The 16,227-nt window shown below is 43.7% G+C and overlaps 1 protein-coding gene across 1 annotated transcript; it reads left to right on the forward strand.

Annotated features, from left to right (window-relative positions):
- Window positions 1–1,258: 1,258 nt before the first annotated feature.
- On the forward strand, window positions 1,259–15,557 carry LOC135375678 (uncharacterized). Its single transcript, XM_064608340.1, has 4 exons — window positions 1,259–1,304; window positions 11,511–11,726; window positions 11,793–15,313; window positions 15,372–15,557. The coding sequence occupies exons 3-4, from the start codon at window positions 12,883–12,885 to the stop codon at window positions 15,392–15,394; spliced, it is 2,454 nt and encodes an 817-aa protein (XP_064464410.1). The 5' UTR covers window positions 1,259–1,304; window positions 11,511–11,726; window positions 11,793–12,882; the 3' UTR covers window positions 15,395–15,557.
- The last annotated feature ends 670 nt before the right edge of the window (window positions 15,558–16,227 follow it).

A 16,227-nucleotide genomic window follows, 5' to 3' on the forward strand; every position in this document is an offset into this window, starting at 1 on the left:
TCTCATGGGATGCTCTGCTCTGTATTTTTGCCTAGAGGATGAACACTACTAAAGTTTCTAGCTCATTGTAAGCTGTGGCTTGTCCGGCAATGCTTCGTCTCAGCAGTAACCGCGTTTGTTTCCTTTTTTTTATTTTTCGAAAAAAAAAAGAAAACTTTTTTTTCGAGCGATTCAAAATTTCCGGAAATTTTGCATCTCTAGGTTGATAAAGTGAAAGCGAAACAAATCGGAAGGGGAGGGCTAGGTTCCTCGAACAGCCCAGCACCTCTTCGCTGCCTCCTATTGCAAGAAAAGTAGGACCGAAGGCCGCGTCCCTTTCAGAGACCATCGTAATCCACTCAAGACCGTGGCTTTCAGGGGCGATCGCCCCCCTTGTTTCGAGCGTAGTTCAAGTGTACCAAATCGGTGGCGCTGTTGAACATTATGACGTCATTTCTTTACAAACAGGGAGAGGAATATTCTGTCTACTGCTTTTGCCTTGTCTAATAACGTGTAGGACGGCAACAAAACGCCCACGAATCAATTGAGGTGGTCGATCATGAACTGCAGATTGGTTTCACATTGGTTGTGCATGCATTTTGGCAAGAGGCGCGACACTTTTCCTCCGTGGTTAAAACTTTAATTTGTCCTCTCTTTTTACGGCCGGAATGAATGGCCGCTTTGTTACTCTTTTCGGTGATCGATCGGCGAATTTCGGCGACAATTTCGCCTGCACAACGGTGTAGCGTCGCTGCTCAAATGTGCCACTATAGGTATTTTTCGATGTTTAATCCGAGTTTTATGCACCCACGCGAAAACATGCACTAACGTCCGCATTTATACGGCGTTTTTATACGGCGGTTTTGATAACGGCGCTATCAAAACGATAGAGGAGGTTTCTGAGCAACCAATTCTTGCTCCAGTATTGACAAGGTACTTCGCGTATTAGAACCACACGAAAACAATAGCCATTTGCCAGGAATCCGAGCTCTACTCATATAGCAGTGATGCTGGCCGTGGGGTTGTAATTACTGAATGCTGTACTGCTGACACTCGGTGTCAGGAGTGGCAGAGTAATTCTTGTGCACAGCGTGAATCTTAAAAGTTGTACTTCTAGCTACCAGACTACGATCAAGACTACCGACACACATCAGTCCTACGCGCTATCGACAAAGCTACGCACGGAGATCGCCCAGACGGCGCTGTCGTCAACACCGTTCACCGCCTTAAAAGCTCATCGCTATCTTCAAGTGCCACACTCGGTGTCAGTAGTGGCAGAGTGATTGTTGTGCACAGCGTGACTCTTAACAGTTGCACTTCTAAAGGTGAGAATATAGTTGGATTTTTCTTTCTCTCACTCTTGCCGTTGCTGACATTGCTGTGAAATGGCGAAAGACTTTACCAGGGAAATGACCTTAAACGTGCAATGAAGAGTGGGTTCAGAGAAGTGCAAGATGCTCTAGAAAGACACTATAGAAAGGAAATGAGTGAAATTTCGATGATATGAGCAGACAATTCATAGAACTACTTGCAGAGCAAAAAAAAAAAAAAATGACACGCCCCATAATGAAAATGCTCGGCTTAAACGAGCTGTGAAGGCAACAGATAAGAATCTCACTGAATGCGAGCAATACATGCAAAACCGGAATATCGAAATCTCAAAGGCGTACCACCAAATAAGCAGAAAGACTTGAGAGTATCATTCATGTACCTGCACTTGTGGAACAGATTGATATTACGCATTCTGTGCCCCACCCCCAACTCGAATGTAGCGAACATCATTGTGCAGTTTAAGCATACACAAACTCGTGATGCAGTTCTGCACAAGTGCAATAAAAGGCGCATCACAACCTCCGGCTTTAGAATGCATGGCAACAAAAGTGGTTTCAGTATATGAACACTTATGCCGGGTTTTAAAGCGTGTCCTGGGCCTTGTCATTGCAAAACGGAAAGAGTCGAAACTAGCTTTCCTCTGAGTTGAAAATGGAAAAGTGTATATTCGTAAAAGTGAGATGAGCCCAGCCGCCTACCATGCTGATGATGTGCTTGAAATCTCTGGATAAATGTGCAACATGTATGTCACCATGTACTCACTTCCTGAATGTGTGATCAAGCATTGTAGCTCACTGTGTGTTTTTTTAACATCCTCGTTCAATTGCGAGTAACACTGATGACATAATGTTATTTCTTGAAACGTTTGAATTCAAAATTTGGTGTCACGATGTTATCTGAAACATGGCTTTTTGCGGATGACACATTTGTTGTACCAGGCTAGCAGGGTTACTGACTTAACAGAAACGATAGAAGAGGAGGAGGGGGTCACTTCAAGTTATAAAGAACGGTTGTAATTATGAGCAAATACCGGAGTTCTCATGTACCCCACGAGATTTCGATATGTTGTGTATAAAGATTGATATCCGTGTCTTTGGAGTTGTTTACCACCCTCCTTCTGGAAATGTTTCAGAGTTTATTAGGTTCATCGAAAAACTATCAGATAACCGATACACACTATACCTGGGAGAGGATGTAAACATCAATCCATACGTAGTGACTCGACCGCTTCTACAGAAATAACCTCGTTAATTGAAGCCTACGGCTTTTCCAATGTTGTTAATGTGCCTGCACGAACTACAGAGAGCTCATCCACAATGCCTGACATTTTTGTGACTGATAAGGACGAACGTAGTGTCACTGGTGGCGGTGTTTTGTCTTGCGACATCAGCGATCATCTCCCGATATACACTTTTATTAATGTAGGATGAAAACATGAAAAATAATCACTACACTGTACGTCACAGCTGATAGTAGTACAGAGCCGTTACGCACAATGACATCCTTTTTCTAATCCAGTTCTAGGAATTTCTAATCCACCACCCATTTCTAATCCAAGTCAAGCCAGGTCTAATCCAGGCTCCACCACTTCATGGTGATCCATCCAATTTCTATGTGATTGGCTACCCCTCATTGCCACATTTGCTCACTCGCTCATAGACACCAAAATTATCTATTCTATTCAATTCTAAGTTGGTTCATAGGCTTTCAAATCGCTCTTTTTTCTAATCAATTTCAAGGAATTTCTAATCCACCAGCCAATTCTAATCCAGGTCAAGCCACTTCTAAGTCCTCTGGTTGGTTGGTCACAGCTCCACCACTTCATCCATCTAATTTCTATGTGATTGGCTACCATTAATTGCCACAACATCTGCTCACTCGCTCGTAGACACCAAAATGATCTATTCTATTCAATCTTAAGTCATAGGCTTCCAAATCGCTCACCTGCCCTGTCGAAAAAAACCATACAGCCATCTGTATGAGCAATCATATGAGGCTCATATATGTGTTTATTGTATGAGCAATCATATGAGCTATACGAGCATGTATGAGCTATATGAGCATGTATGAGCTATATGAGCATGTATGAACTATATGAGCACTCTCTCAAACAGCGTATGAGCTATATGAGCACTCTCATACAGCGTATTCATGTACATGAATGCACAACCGTCTGAACAACCGTGCAACATGGCGTGATTAGGCTAAAATGACAACACGTGATTACAAAATACCGGTTTATTCAGGTACTGGCGCGACTTAGGTTCCTCAGAAAGCTTGCCAAATGCTTTTGATGAGCTTTTTTCGTTTCTGTACAGGCACCTTTGATGTCGATAGTTTACCGTTTTCTGCATATTTGACGAAGGTATCTGTTGAAAAGAACGAACAAAATTAGAACTGCGCTAAATTTCTGCGCCTACAAGTATTCCAGTTCCCACAACTTATACAGCCGTATGGGTTTATGCTGAACTGAACATGACTGGGGCCTGTTTCTCATCCCAACGCGTAGATCACACCTTCAAAGCATTAAGTTGTATTTAGTCAGTCGGAATAACGCACGAGGTCATTTTGCCGATTAAAATTTAACGTAACCTTCCTCTAATGCTGGTGATGTCCAATGAACGCGGTTCTGAAACATCTGAGTATGTTTGCGTTGTGGTTGCAAAACTGAGTGCATGTACAGTTCCCGACAAAAGTTTACGGAACACCAGAGCGACGTATTTCTTGATCTCAGCGACACCTTAGTGGCGAACGGGAGTGGACACACTTACTGGGAGGTGCGTCGAGTTCCCGGTCACCTGTTTGTAAGTCTATCTGCTCCTGTTTGCCGCAACCATGTCGCTCAGATGACTATATACACCACTCCAGTGTTCCGTAAACTTTTGTCGGGACCTGTACTTGTTCGCGCAGCAACGGGTTACTGACACAGAGTGTTCGTGGCTTGCTTCACTTTGGGGCATCCAAATACACATTTTTTTTTGCATGCTAACGTGCGATTTCGGTATGCCCTGGTGCACGACTTTATTTTAAACACTCTATACACACATGCAAAGGCTATCAGCGAACCGGCTTTCCACAAAAAGTAAAAAAAAGCACGAATATGGTAGTTGCAGACAGCTAACCCGACAGACATAAAGGGCGATAACGGAAAAACGGGACTGCAACGTACCTGTAATGCGCACACACCTGCCACGGCTTCTGTAGTTTGATTCTAAGGTACACACACAAAACATCTTCAGTGATCACTGAAACGGTACAAAGACACTGTCACAGCATGGAGACGGCGACGAAAATGTGAGTCCCACGCAGAGCGGAGCGAAATACGTCCAGACGGCTCCGAGAAGCAGGGTAGAATAAGCAAGTAAGCGTCCAAGCACTGAGATGGCACTCGCAACGGCTTGGATGAGAATCCAGGAGCCAAAGAGAATGTAGGACACGATCGGAACGGGAAATATGCACCTAAAATTTGAACAGAATCGGACGAAAGGAAATGGAGCTGCGACCGTTACGGCCCTCCGACTGTGACGAGCGTCTCTTGAAAGACCATCACCAGACGCTGTGGCGCCAGCACTTCTAGGTGAATAATTGGTTAACTAAACGGTCAACCTTTTTCATACTGCTCATACTGCTCATATCTTTCTCATACTACTCGAAATGCAGCTCATACTGCGCATAACGTTGCTCATACTGCTCATTGCTTTTCTCGTATTGCTTATATCTGCGCACATAGCGCGTCGTTGGCCTTGCCGTGCGGTTCATACCATTGCTCATACTGCCCATAGCGCTGCTCATACTGCTCATTGCCTTTCACATATTGCTCATTGCCTTTCACATATTGCTCATTGCCTTTCACATATTGCTCATTTCTTTACACATATTGCTCATTTCTTTACACATAGAAAGTTATATGAGTTTTTTCAACAGGGTGTCTATTGGTCCGGGGGTGGTCACTTCCATTCATTTCTAAAACCTAGTGATTGTCCTATTGGCTGCCTCTCATACATGCTCGATAGACTCATTTGTCATTTCCACTCTCTAGTTACTCGGCCACAGTCTTTCAACTGCATATTGCTTCATAATTTCAACCGCAGCATAGACAACCGCTCATTGATCAATTCCATTCATTTCTGGGCCAGCTCACAGGCCCCCCAAATTGAATATTGGCTTGGGATGCTTTCTAGTTAAGCCAGGACAACGCTTCGGGACAGTAGGGACGTAGAAAAACACGGGAAATAGTTTTCAATGTTTATTGAGTACATCATGGCAGTCTCAGAGAGATTGTAGTTCTCTCTGGGGCACTTCCAGGCACACTGGACATTTCCATTAACATCCATGGCGTTTTTCGCATAAGTACCATGTGGATCACCCAGGCGTTCGTCCTTCTCCATCCACGGCTCAGTCCCAGACCGCACGCGAGAACAGCATGTCACAGAAGTATCAGTTCTCTTCCTGCACATCTTCTGGAGCGAAAAAAGAATGTTATGAGCTTCACTATTTACATCATCCATTTAAACTTACCATATTCACAACTTCCGTAAGGGTAGGATTCGATGTCATTGCAGAGGTATCGCTTGTCGTCATATGCCATCAGACTTCTTTTGACATTTCTTATGGTGTACATGCACTGTTTCTTTCCAACTATTGACACTTGCTCATTCGATACGCTCGTGTGATTGAACAAAGTATCGTAGTATGTCTCATGGAGGAGGTGCTTGCGTACAATATTTTTCTTTACCCCTTTAGCTCTTGCAATTTGCTTTTCTCCAGCTAGTTTGATAGAGTACATTTTAGCTTTCAAGCATATTACTTCTTTGATAGGTACACTGCCAGTTTCGCTTTTGAATGCCCCAAGTCTTCCACGATTCTTTTCACTGTACAGTGGATGCTCCCGATCAAAGGAAGACAAATCTAAGTGGTCGTCGGCGATCGCTCGTAACTGATCTTCGTAGTCCTTGCAGAATAGGCCAAGGATCAGAGAATCCGTGTCAAAATAACAGGTAATCACCGGACAAGTGAGCTTGCTCAGCAAGGTTTCATAGTAGAATCAGTACATGGTTAATTTACTGAGTTCTAAAATTGTAAACCCAACCTGGAGCGGGAAATCGCATCGCACTTTTCTTTTGCGCATTTCGTACATGACACAATCCGGGGACAAAATTTCCATCCTCACGCATTCTGCCCGACTCCCGAGGCGACTCGCCGTCTCCTCATCGAAGGCTACTCGAATGTCCCGCATGTTAAATTTATCTAAAAGCGTTCTCCCGAATACCGCATTATTTGAGAGTTTATAGAAATTTTTTTCGAACGTTGTGCTCGAGGCAACGCGCCTGGTAACATTGTCCTCAATATAGGGACGCAGGAATGGTGCATGCCTGATCCGCAGGAAACTCATGATACGAGCATTTCTCGCTACAGTCCCTTCTTCTGTCATTTCAGCGAAATTTTAGGATTCGGTGAATTTTTGTCACCCTCATGCCCAATCTACAGTAGAGTGCGAGCAGTGCGTAATGAACGACGTACTCGACCTTGTCCTTGCACGTGAGCAGCAGCTTTTTGCTGTTAGCTGGCTGATACATTAATTCTTCGAGAAGCCCTCGCTGGAATGGCGAAAGCCATTCCTCCGGGACCACCGCCTTCTCGGGAGCCAGGGGGAAGTATCGCGTTAGAGCGTGGATAGATTTTGGATACTCCAAGTCGCACACATACACGTACCCCACATCAGAATCCGTGGGGTGACGCATAAAATCTACGGAGCTAAAATCCTCGACCCATTCGAAATCACCGACGGGGAGGTGCTTTATCATACTAAATCCATAAAGATTGTTGCAATCTATGTATGATATGCACACCTCCTCTTTATCGGGATCATAGCCACTACACAGAGGGTTGTTAGCCTGCAAATGACGCCTGCTCGCCTGACAGAGCCCACCTCTAATGCCTGATTCGATGGTTCTGTACATGTCCTCTTCGGTGATCAATTCCAATTTTGCCTGCGTGTAATTTAGGGCGCATTGCCACGAATATGATGCCAGAGAAACACAATGAAGCAATTCAATCCGCGCGCGCTGTAGCACAGACGTCGGAAGTGCTGCATCACGTCTGCATGTAATATGGCATCCGTTTTCAGGTACAATGCATTATAATCCCTCAAATTTGAGCACCCAAAATGTTCAAATACGAGCAATGCATACTGGTAGTCCTCCTCACTTATATCCTCTCCCGTGAGATCGTTTCGAAAGAAGGATTTCTCTGGCAAGGTCAATTCATCGTAAACTGCGAAAGAACTGACATAGCTGTACGGGAATACACCTTTACGAAGTAAAATTTCGTAGTCCTTTCCAAATACCTGCCACAGGACAAGGGTACACAAATCGAATTGGGAAAATCACTTCTACTCGCGCAGCATAATACGATATACGCTGATTTTTTTTTTTACGGGCGAAAATTGCAATAAGAAGCCACTGCTACGCAAGTGCAACAACCCTTATTTTTAAACCAACATTTCATGCAATACCACATAAATTTATCACTCGAGTCACACGAAAAGGCGTACACAATGTACTTACTGGTTAAGTGGGGTCACAGTTGCACACACACACACAAACACACAACACAGACACAACGACCGGCAGTGAAAAATAAGAAATTACACGCACTTCTGCACGAATAGCAAAGTGTCAAGCATGACAAAACACATTTTCTACCACCAGAAAATTATTAAACAGAATAATACAATATTCGCAAAAACTAAGCTTGTATGGCAAACACACAACCTGAGGAACACACCCATTCACATCTGCTTTCTGAATTTGTTATACAGGCGTGAGCGATTCGATAAGAATATAAAGCACGCTGCTTGGAGAAAGCATATTTCATGTGCAGCTCAATCTACTCTATTGAAAATGCGATAAACCTTATTTTTCAAACAAACAAAAAACAAATCACAGTCGGCATAATATACGGCAATATCGGCAATATCAATGAAGTCAAACACATTGAACTTACTTGTCAAGTGGGGTCCCAGTTGCACAAACGCGCACGCACACTCACACATTTTTAGTGCCTCACAACGAGCAAAAACCCAAGGTCTATTCACAGCCACATAAATTCATATTATTCCTCACGTCAATAATTATCCAACCATCGTCAAAACGGGGAACACGCATATGCCAATGCGAAACAATAGGCCTTCCCGCCGGATGTAATACGATATCGCCAGTCGACCGTCCCGAAGCAGAAAAGAAACACAGCATCTCAGGAATGCATGTTGCCTATACATCCAAGAACAGCGTGCAGCAATTATAATACAGAATAGGATTCATTTCTTTGTACTTTTGTTTGCTTGCATATAAATATTTCACAAGAAATATTACAGAGTGTAAAAGGAGAACTGCATTCGCTACACCCTGTAGCTCTTATCATTTTTAAACAAACCAGTTTTCATATGTTCATAACCACACTACCATTCACTAAATAGGGGAGTCACTAACGATTCAAATAAGATAAAATATCATTCCATCATCATTGATTGCAAACTTCACGCAAGAATAAGCACCTGCTGCGCGTCGTATTTTTCTTATAAGAAACACCAAATAGACTCAATCTCGCCGCGTTAAACACCAACAGCAACGAAGACTAGGCAATTTTGTATTTATTTTTGTCGTTTCCAGCAGCTCATTACTTTGTGCGAGTCATCAAAAATAAAAAAATTCTGATCTGCTGCTGTTAAAGTGATAAAACACTGCGCCTGAACCGCTCCCCACGCGAGCCGCATGCGGGCCCATTCACGCAGTTAGGACACGCTTGACGCAATGACGCGCGCTCCGTTATCGTTTCCCCGTGCGGGCACACTGTTTTATCACTTTAACAGCAGCAGATCAGAAATTTTTAATTTTTGATGACTCGCACAAAGTAATGAGCTGCTGGAAACGACAAAAATAAATACAAAATTGCCTAGTCTTCGTTGCTGTTGGTGTTTAACGCGGCGAGATTGAGTCTATTTGGTGTTTCTTATAAGAAAAATACGACGCGCAGCAGGTGCTTATTCTTGCGTGAAGTTTGCAATCAATGATGATGGAATGATATTTTATCTTATTTGAATCGTTAGTGACTCCCCTATTTAGTGAATGGTAGTTAGGTTATGAACATATGAAAACTGGTTTGTTTAAAAATGATAAGAGCTACAGGGCGTAGCGAATGCAGTTCTCCTTTTACACTCTGTAATATTTCTTGTGAAATATTTATATGCAAGCAAACAAAAGTACAAAGAAATGAATCCTATTCTGTATTATAATTGCTGCACGCTGTTCTTGGATGTATAGGCAACATGCATTCCTGAGATGCTGTGTTTCTTTTCTGCTTCGGGACGGTCGACTGGCGATATCGTATTACATCCGGCGGGAAGGCCTATTGTTTCGCATTGGCATATGCGTGTTCCCCGTTTTGACGATGGTTGGATAATTATTGACGTGAGGAATAATATGAATTTATGTGGCTGTGAATAGACCTCGGGTTTTTGCTCGTTGTGAGGCACTAAAAATGTGTGAGTGTGCGTGCGCGTTTGTGCAACTGGGACCCCACTTGACAAGTAAGTTCAATGTGTTTGACTTCAGTGATATTGCCGATATTGCCGTATATTATGCCGACTGTGATTTGTTTTTTGTTTGTTTGAAAAATAAGGTTTATCGCATTTTCAATAGAGTAGATTGAGCTGCACATGAAATATGCTTTCTCCAAGCAGCGTGCTTTATATTCTTATCGAATCGCTCACGCCTGTATAACAAATTCAGAAAGCAGATGTGAATGGGTGTGTTCCTCAGGTTGTGTGTTTGCCATACAAGCTTAGTTTTTGCGAATATTGTATTATTCTGTTTAATAATTTTCTGGTGGTAGAAAATGTGTTTTGTCATGCTTGACACTTTGCTATTCGTGCAGAAGTGCGTGTAATTTCTTATTTTTCACTGTCGCTCGTTGTGTCTGTGTGTTGTGTGTGTGTGTGTGTGTGCAACTGTGACCCCACTTAACCAGTAAGTACATTGTGTACGCCTTTTCGTGTGACTCGAGTGATAAATTTATGTGGTATTGCATGAAATGTTGGTTTAAAAATAAGGGTTGTTGCACTTGCGTAGCAGTGGCTTCTTATTGCAATTTTCGCCCGTAAAAAAAAAATCAGCGTATATCGTATTATGCCGCGCGAGTAGAAGTGATTTTCGCAATTCGATTTGTGTACCCTTGTCCTGTGCTTTCTTTACACAGGGACAACGCGACTGTGTATGTAGCATTATGCAATAATCATCTGATAGCAGAAATGAGTGCCTTTTCCCCCGTTTATTAGCATGTGCTTCGCTTTTTCTTCTTTTCTTTTTTTTTGCAGTTATAGCTATTCAAGCAAAAGTACGTGTAATTTTTCATGGCTCTTTTCTTCTTTCACTGCTAAAGCAGAAGAAAATCACTTGGTAAAGCTGAATAGTGTTCTATCATGGAAAGTGGGTTTGTTTGTTTTTGTTTGTTTGTTTGTTAGATTTTGTTGGGTGCTCGATGAAGTAAGCAGTGCTTAATCGTGCAGTTATGGGTATTTGAGCAGTCTGAGCCAGGAGTAGAAATTCCAATAAAGCACCTCTCCTTGTGCATTCCTGAGCTGCTGTGTGCGCGCGCGTGTGTGCTTTTTTCCCGGTTTGTGACGTCATCATGGCATGTTGGGGCTTGTTTAGCAGTGTTACGATTTTACCCGCCATTAGTATCTTGTTGTTATCTTGTGCTAGACGCGTAGCGATGTGTGGTGACTCTGCGATTATTCCTGAGGTCTTAAGCCTTTTCCCTCACCGCTTAAGTGAATTTGTGTACCCTTGTCTTGTGGTTTCTTTACGACGATGCGGCTGTGCATGTAGCATTATGCAATAATTATCTGACAGCAGAAATGGGTGTTTTGTCAGTTGATGGCAGTTTGTTAGCATGTGTTTAATTTTTGTAGTCATAGCTATTTTGCCATTTGAGCAGAAATGATGGTATCTGAGGGTTTAACGCTGAGGGTAGAAATTCCTGTCTGAGATGAATCTGCATTTCACTGCAACTTGTTTCATTTAAGTAATATTATTGAAATTCCACAGCCACTGTGAACAAAAAGGGATGGTTGTGCGTCTGCTCATGGAAGCAACTTGCATATCGGAATGACACGTGATGATAGCGAACTTTGCGCTCAGGTGCGGCAATGGTGTAGGCGGACGGAGCATTACGTGAAGCCAAGGGCAAGCTGCGACCTTGAACATGCAGAGCAAGTTATTTTTAGGCTATGACGACTCCTCGCACCCGTGCATGTTGGGGCATGCAGCGAGGTCGCGGCTATATAAGTGGAGAGGATGTGTAAAGAGGCAGCAGTTTTCGCATCGCTTCGGGAGTGTGCGGAGCTCGCTTCAAAAGTAAGTATTTTTCATCCACGCTCTGTGGCGCACGTTTTCTTAGTGTTGCTTCTTTTTTTTTTTCAGTGCCTAGATGCGTGTTCTGCTTTTTTGATCCTCATGATATCGGTGATGATGAGCCATTGGAAGAGAATTCACCATCTTCTCCAGACATTTCACCTGGCACATTGCATGCTCACGTCGAGCGATCACATCCCTATGTGGACATTTCCTTCCTGCCTTTCTTTCAAACTGATAGCGCATTTCGAGGTACCGTCAAAGCGTTTGTGCTATTGGCATCTGTTCACCATCAGGGAGTAGAGGACTTGCGACAATATTTAATGAACCACCTCCACAATATAATTGCTATTTTGCGAGCGCAAAGAATACCCTTTAGACTTTGCATTTGTTCTGACGTTCTAATGATGAAAGAAAATCGAGGGGATATAACTGCACACATAGCTCATTTTATGGCGCTTGCTCGCGAAGTCCACAGCGACGGAGCTATTGCAAATACTTTGATGGACGTGATTCAGGAGTCCACCGGGCGCATTGAAAATTACCAGCGTGAGTGTAGTGGGTTTGTATCCACCGACGTCCAAAAAGTTCAAATGTGTATTTCCGCTGTGAGAACTAAAAAGTTTGGATGCGATGGGGTACTTCCCACAAATTTGGCTAAACGCAGGAACGTGTTAATGAATATCCATTTACCAGCACGCAAGGAGGGTGAATGTTTTAAATACAATACACTCGCTCTCCTGCATCCACAGGAAAGGAATTCGTGGAAAAAATGTGAAAATTATGCAGCAGATTACTGGTGGCCAAGCCGCTTCCCTGTTTCATTCTCTGATCTGGATGAATTTGAAGTCCAAAACGAGATATCCGTGTATGTTTACGCCTATGTCGATCAGGGAGTGCACGTGTCGCGACCCGCAAAACCGGAATTCGAAAAGAAAATTCATCTTTTGGAGGTTGATGAGCATTTTTTTGGAATAAAGTCCCTCGAACGCTTGTTGACAACAAGAAGTAACCATTTTGTATGCGAACGCTGCACACGCTCTTTCGTGAAGGAAGAGAGCATGGCGAAACATCGACGCCTTTGCACGGACATAAACGAAATCCTGTTGGAATTTTGCGAGCCGGGAAAAAATTTTGTAGAGTTTACTAAATACAGTACATGCAACAGTACAACTATGTCGTTGCCTTGGACACTGAGAGCGTACTCGCACCCAGTGGTGTTGGCATGCAACGTCACATTACCTCTAGCTTCTGTGCTGTGCTCGTGCGTACCCATGACTCAAAGGTGATGCGCATTAGAACACACCATGGGGAAGATGCGGCAAAGCAGTGTGTGAAGGCACTCATGGAAATGCGTGATGAAATGATTGCCTTGAACGCCTGCCCCGCTGCAATGGTGTTGAGCGATGAACAACAGGCCAAGCACAGAGCTGCTACCCACTGTGCATATTGTAAACGGGAATTCGCGAAAGACCTACCTCGTGTCCGGCATCATGATCATTCGAAGCATTGTACTGCTGGTGAGACAAATTATATCACGACACTGTGCAACCCCTGTAACGTCGCGTGCACTACCAGAGAAAAATTGCCGATCATGGTCCACAATTTGTCTTATGATCTGGCTGGACTGTTACGGGAATTTCACGTTCTCGGGTGGAAGCGACCTCCATTCATTGTGGCCAGCTCCATGGAAAAAATTCGTTCGTTTGAAATTGGTACCTTCATCTTCAGAGATACCATGCAGTACCTAAATTCGTCATTGGGGGACCTCGTGGAAACCGTCAAATCCATGGGGGGAGCCGAGGCATTCCAATGCTTGAAGCAGGTATTTGGAAAGGACTACGAAATTTTACTTCGTAAAGGTGTATTCCCGTACGGCTATGTCAGTTCTTTCGCAGTTTACGATGAATTGACCTTGCCAGAAAAATCCTTCTTTCGAAACGATCTCACGGGGGAGGATATAAGTGAGGAGGACTACCAGTATGCATTGCTCGTATTTGAACATTTTGGGTGCTCAAATTTGAGGGATTATAATGCTTTGTACCTGAAAACGGATGCCATATTACATGCAGACGTGATGCAGCACTTCCGACGTCTGTGCTACAGCACGCGCGGATTGGAATTGCTTCATTGTGTTTCTCTGGCATCATATTCGTGGCAATGCGCCCTAAATTACACGCAGGCAAAATTGGAATTGATCACCGAAGAGGACATGTACAGAACCATCGAATCAGGCGTTAGAGGTGGGCTCTGTCAGGCGAGCAGGCGTCATTTGCAGGCTAACAACCCTCTGTGTAGTGGCTATGATCCCGATAAAGAGGAGGTGTACATATCATACATAGATTGCAACAATCTTTATGGATTTAGTATGATAAAGCACCTCCCCGTCGGTGATTTCGAATGGGTCGAGGATTTTAGCTCCGTGGATTTTATGCGTCACCCCACGGATTCTGATGTGGGGTACGTGTATGTGTGCGACTTGGAGTATCCAAAATCTATCCACGCTCTAACGCGATACTTCCCCCTGGCTCCCGAGAAGGCGGTGGTCCCGGAGGAATGGCTTTCGCCATTCCAGCGAGGGCTTCTCGAAGAATTAATGTATCAGCCAGCTAACAGCAAAAAGCTGCTGCTCACGTGCAAGGACAAGGTCGAGTACGTCGTTCATTACGCAGTGCTCGCACTCTACTGTAGATTGGGCATGAGGGTGACAAAAATTCACCGAATCCTAAAATTTCGCCAGGCACCATTCCTGCGACCCTATATTGAGGACAATGTTGCCAGGCGCGTTGCCTCGAGCACAACGTTCGAAAAAAATTTCTATAAACTCTCAAATAATGCGGTATTCGGGAGAATGCTTTTAAATAAATTTAACATGCGGGACATTCGAGTAGCCTTCGATGAGGAGCCGGCGAGTCGCCTCGGGAGTCGGGCAGAATGCGTGAGGATGGAAATTTTGTCCCCAGATTGTGTCATGTACGAAATGCGCAAAAGAAAAGTGCGATGCGATTTCCCACTCCAGATTGGGTTTACGATTTTAGAACTCGGTAAATTAACCATGTACTCATTCTACTATGAAACCTTGCTGAGCAAGCTCACTTGTCCGGTGATTACCTGTTACTTTGACACGGATTCTCTGATCCTTGGCCTATTCTGCAAGGACTACGAAGATCAGTTACGAGCGATCGCCGACGACCACTTAGATTTGTCTTCCTTTGATCGGGATCATCCACTGTACAGTGAAAAGAATCGTGGAAGACTTGGGGCATTCAAAAGCGAAACTGGTAGTGTACCTATCAAAGAAGTAATATGCTTGAAAGCTAAAATGTACTCTATCAAACTAGCTGGAGAAAAGCAAATTGCAAGAGCTAAAGGGGTAAAGAAAAATATTGTACGCAAGCACCTCCTCCATGAGACATACCACGATACCTTGTTCAATCACACGAGCGTATCGAATGAGCAAGTGTCAATAGTTGGAAAGAAACAGTGCATGTACACCATCAGAAATGTCAAAAGAAGTCTGATGGCATATGACGACAAGCGATACCTCTGCAATGACATCGAATCCTACCCTTACGGAAGCTGTGAATATGGTAAGTTTAAATGGATGATGTAAATAGTGAAGCTCATAACATTCTTTTTTTGCTCCAGAAGATGTGCAGGAAGAGAACTGATACTTCTGTGACATGCTGTTCTCGTGTGCGGTCTGGGACTGAGCCGTGGATGGAGAAGGACGAACGCCTGGGTGATCCACATGGTACTTATGCGAAAAACGCCATGGATGTTAATGGAAATGTCCAGTGTGCCTGGAAGTGCCCCAGAGAGAACTACAATCTCTCTGAGCCTGCCATGATGTACTCAATAAACATTGAAAACTATTTCCCGTGTTTTTCTACGTCCCTACTGTCCCGAAGCGTTGTCCTGGCTTAACTAGAAAGCATCCCAAGCCAATATGCAATTTGGGGGGCCTGTGAGCTGGCCCAGAAATGAATGGAATTGATCAATGAGCGGTTGTCTATGCTGCGGTTGAAATTATGAAGCAATATGCAGTTGAAAGACTGTGGCCGAGTAACTAGAGAGTGGAAATGACAAATGAGTCTATCGAGCATGTATGAGAGGCAGCCAATAGGACAATCACTAGGTTTTAGAAATGAATGGAAGTGACCACCCCCGGACCAATAGACAGGTGAGCGATTTAGAAGCCTATGACTTAGAATTGAATAGAATAGGTCATTTTGGTGTCTACGAGCGAGTGAGCACATGTTGTGGCAATTAATGGTAGCCAATCACATAGAAATTAGATGGATGAAGGGGTGGAGCTGTGACCAACCAACCAGAGGACTTAGAAGTGGCTTGACCTGGATTAGAATTGGCTGGTAGATTAGAAATTCCTTGAAATGGATTAGAAAAAAGAGCGATTTGAAAGCCCGTGAACCAACTTAGAATTGAATAGAATAGATAATTTTGGTGTTTATGAGCGAGTGAGCAAATGTGGCAATGAAGGGTA

The sequence above is a fragment of the Ornithodoros turicata genome, chromosome 1 (assembly GCF_037126465.1).
Source record: "Ornithodoros turicata isolate Travis chromosome 1, ASM3712646v1, whole genome shotgun sequence".
Taxonomy (NCBI): Eukaryota; Metazoa; Arthropoda; class Arachnida; order Ixodida; family Argasidae; genus Ornithodoros; species Ornithodoros turicata.

What these genes read in the sequence shown, in the direction of transcription:
- LOC135375678 (XM_064608340.1), top strand. Translation starts at nt 12,883, where the DNA reads ATGCAACAGTACAACTATGTCGTTGCCTTGGACACTGAGAGCGTACTC. An exon ending in TTACGGAAGCTGTGAATATG is followed by an intron (nt 15,314 to 15,371) that starts GTAAGTTTAAAT and finishes TTTTTGCTCCAG; the next exon opens with AAGATGTGCAGGAAGAGAAC.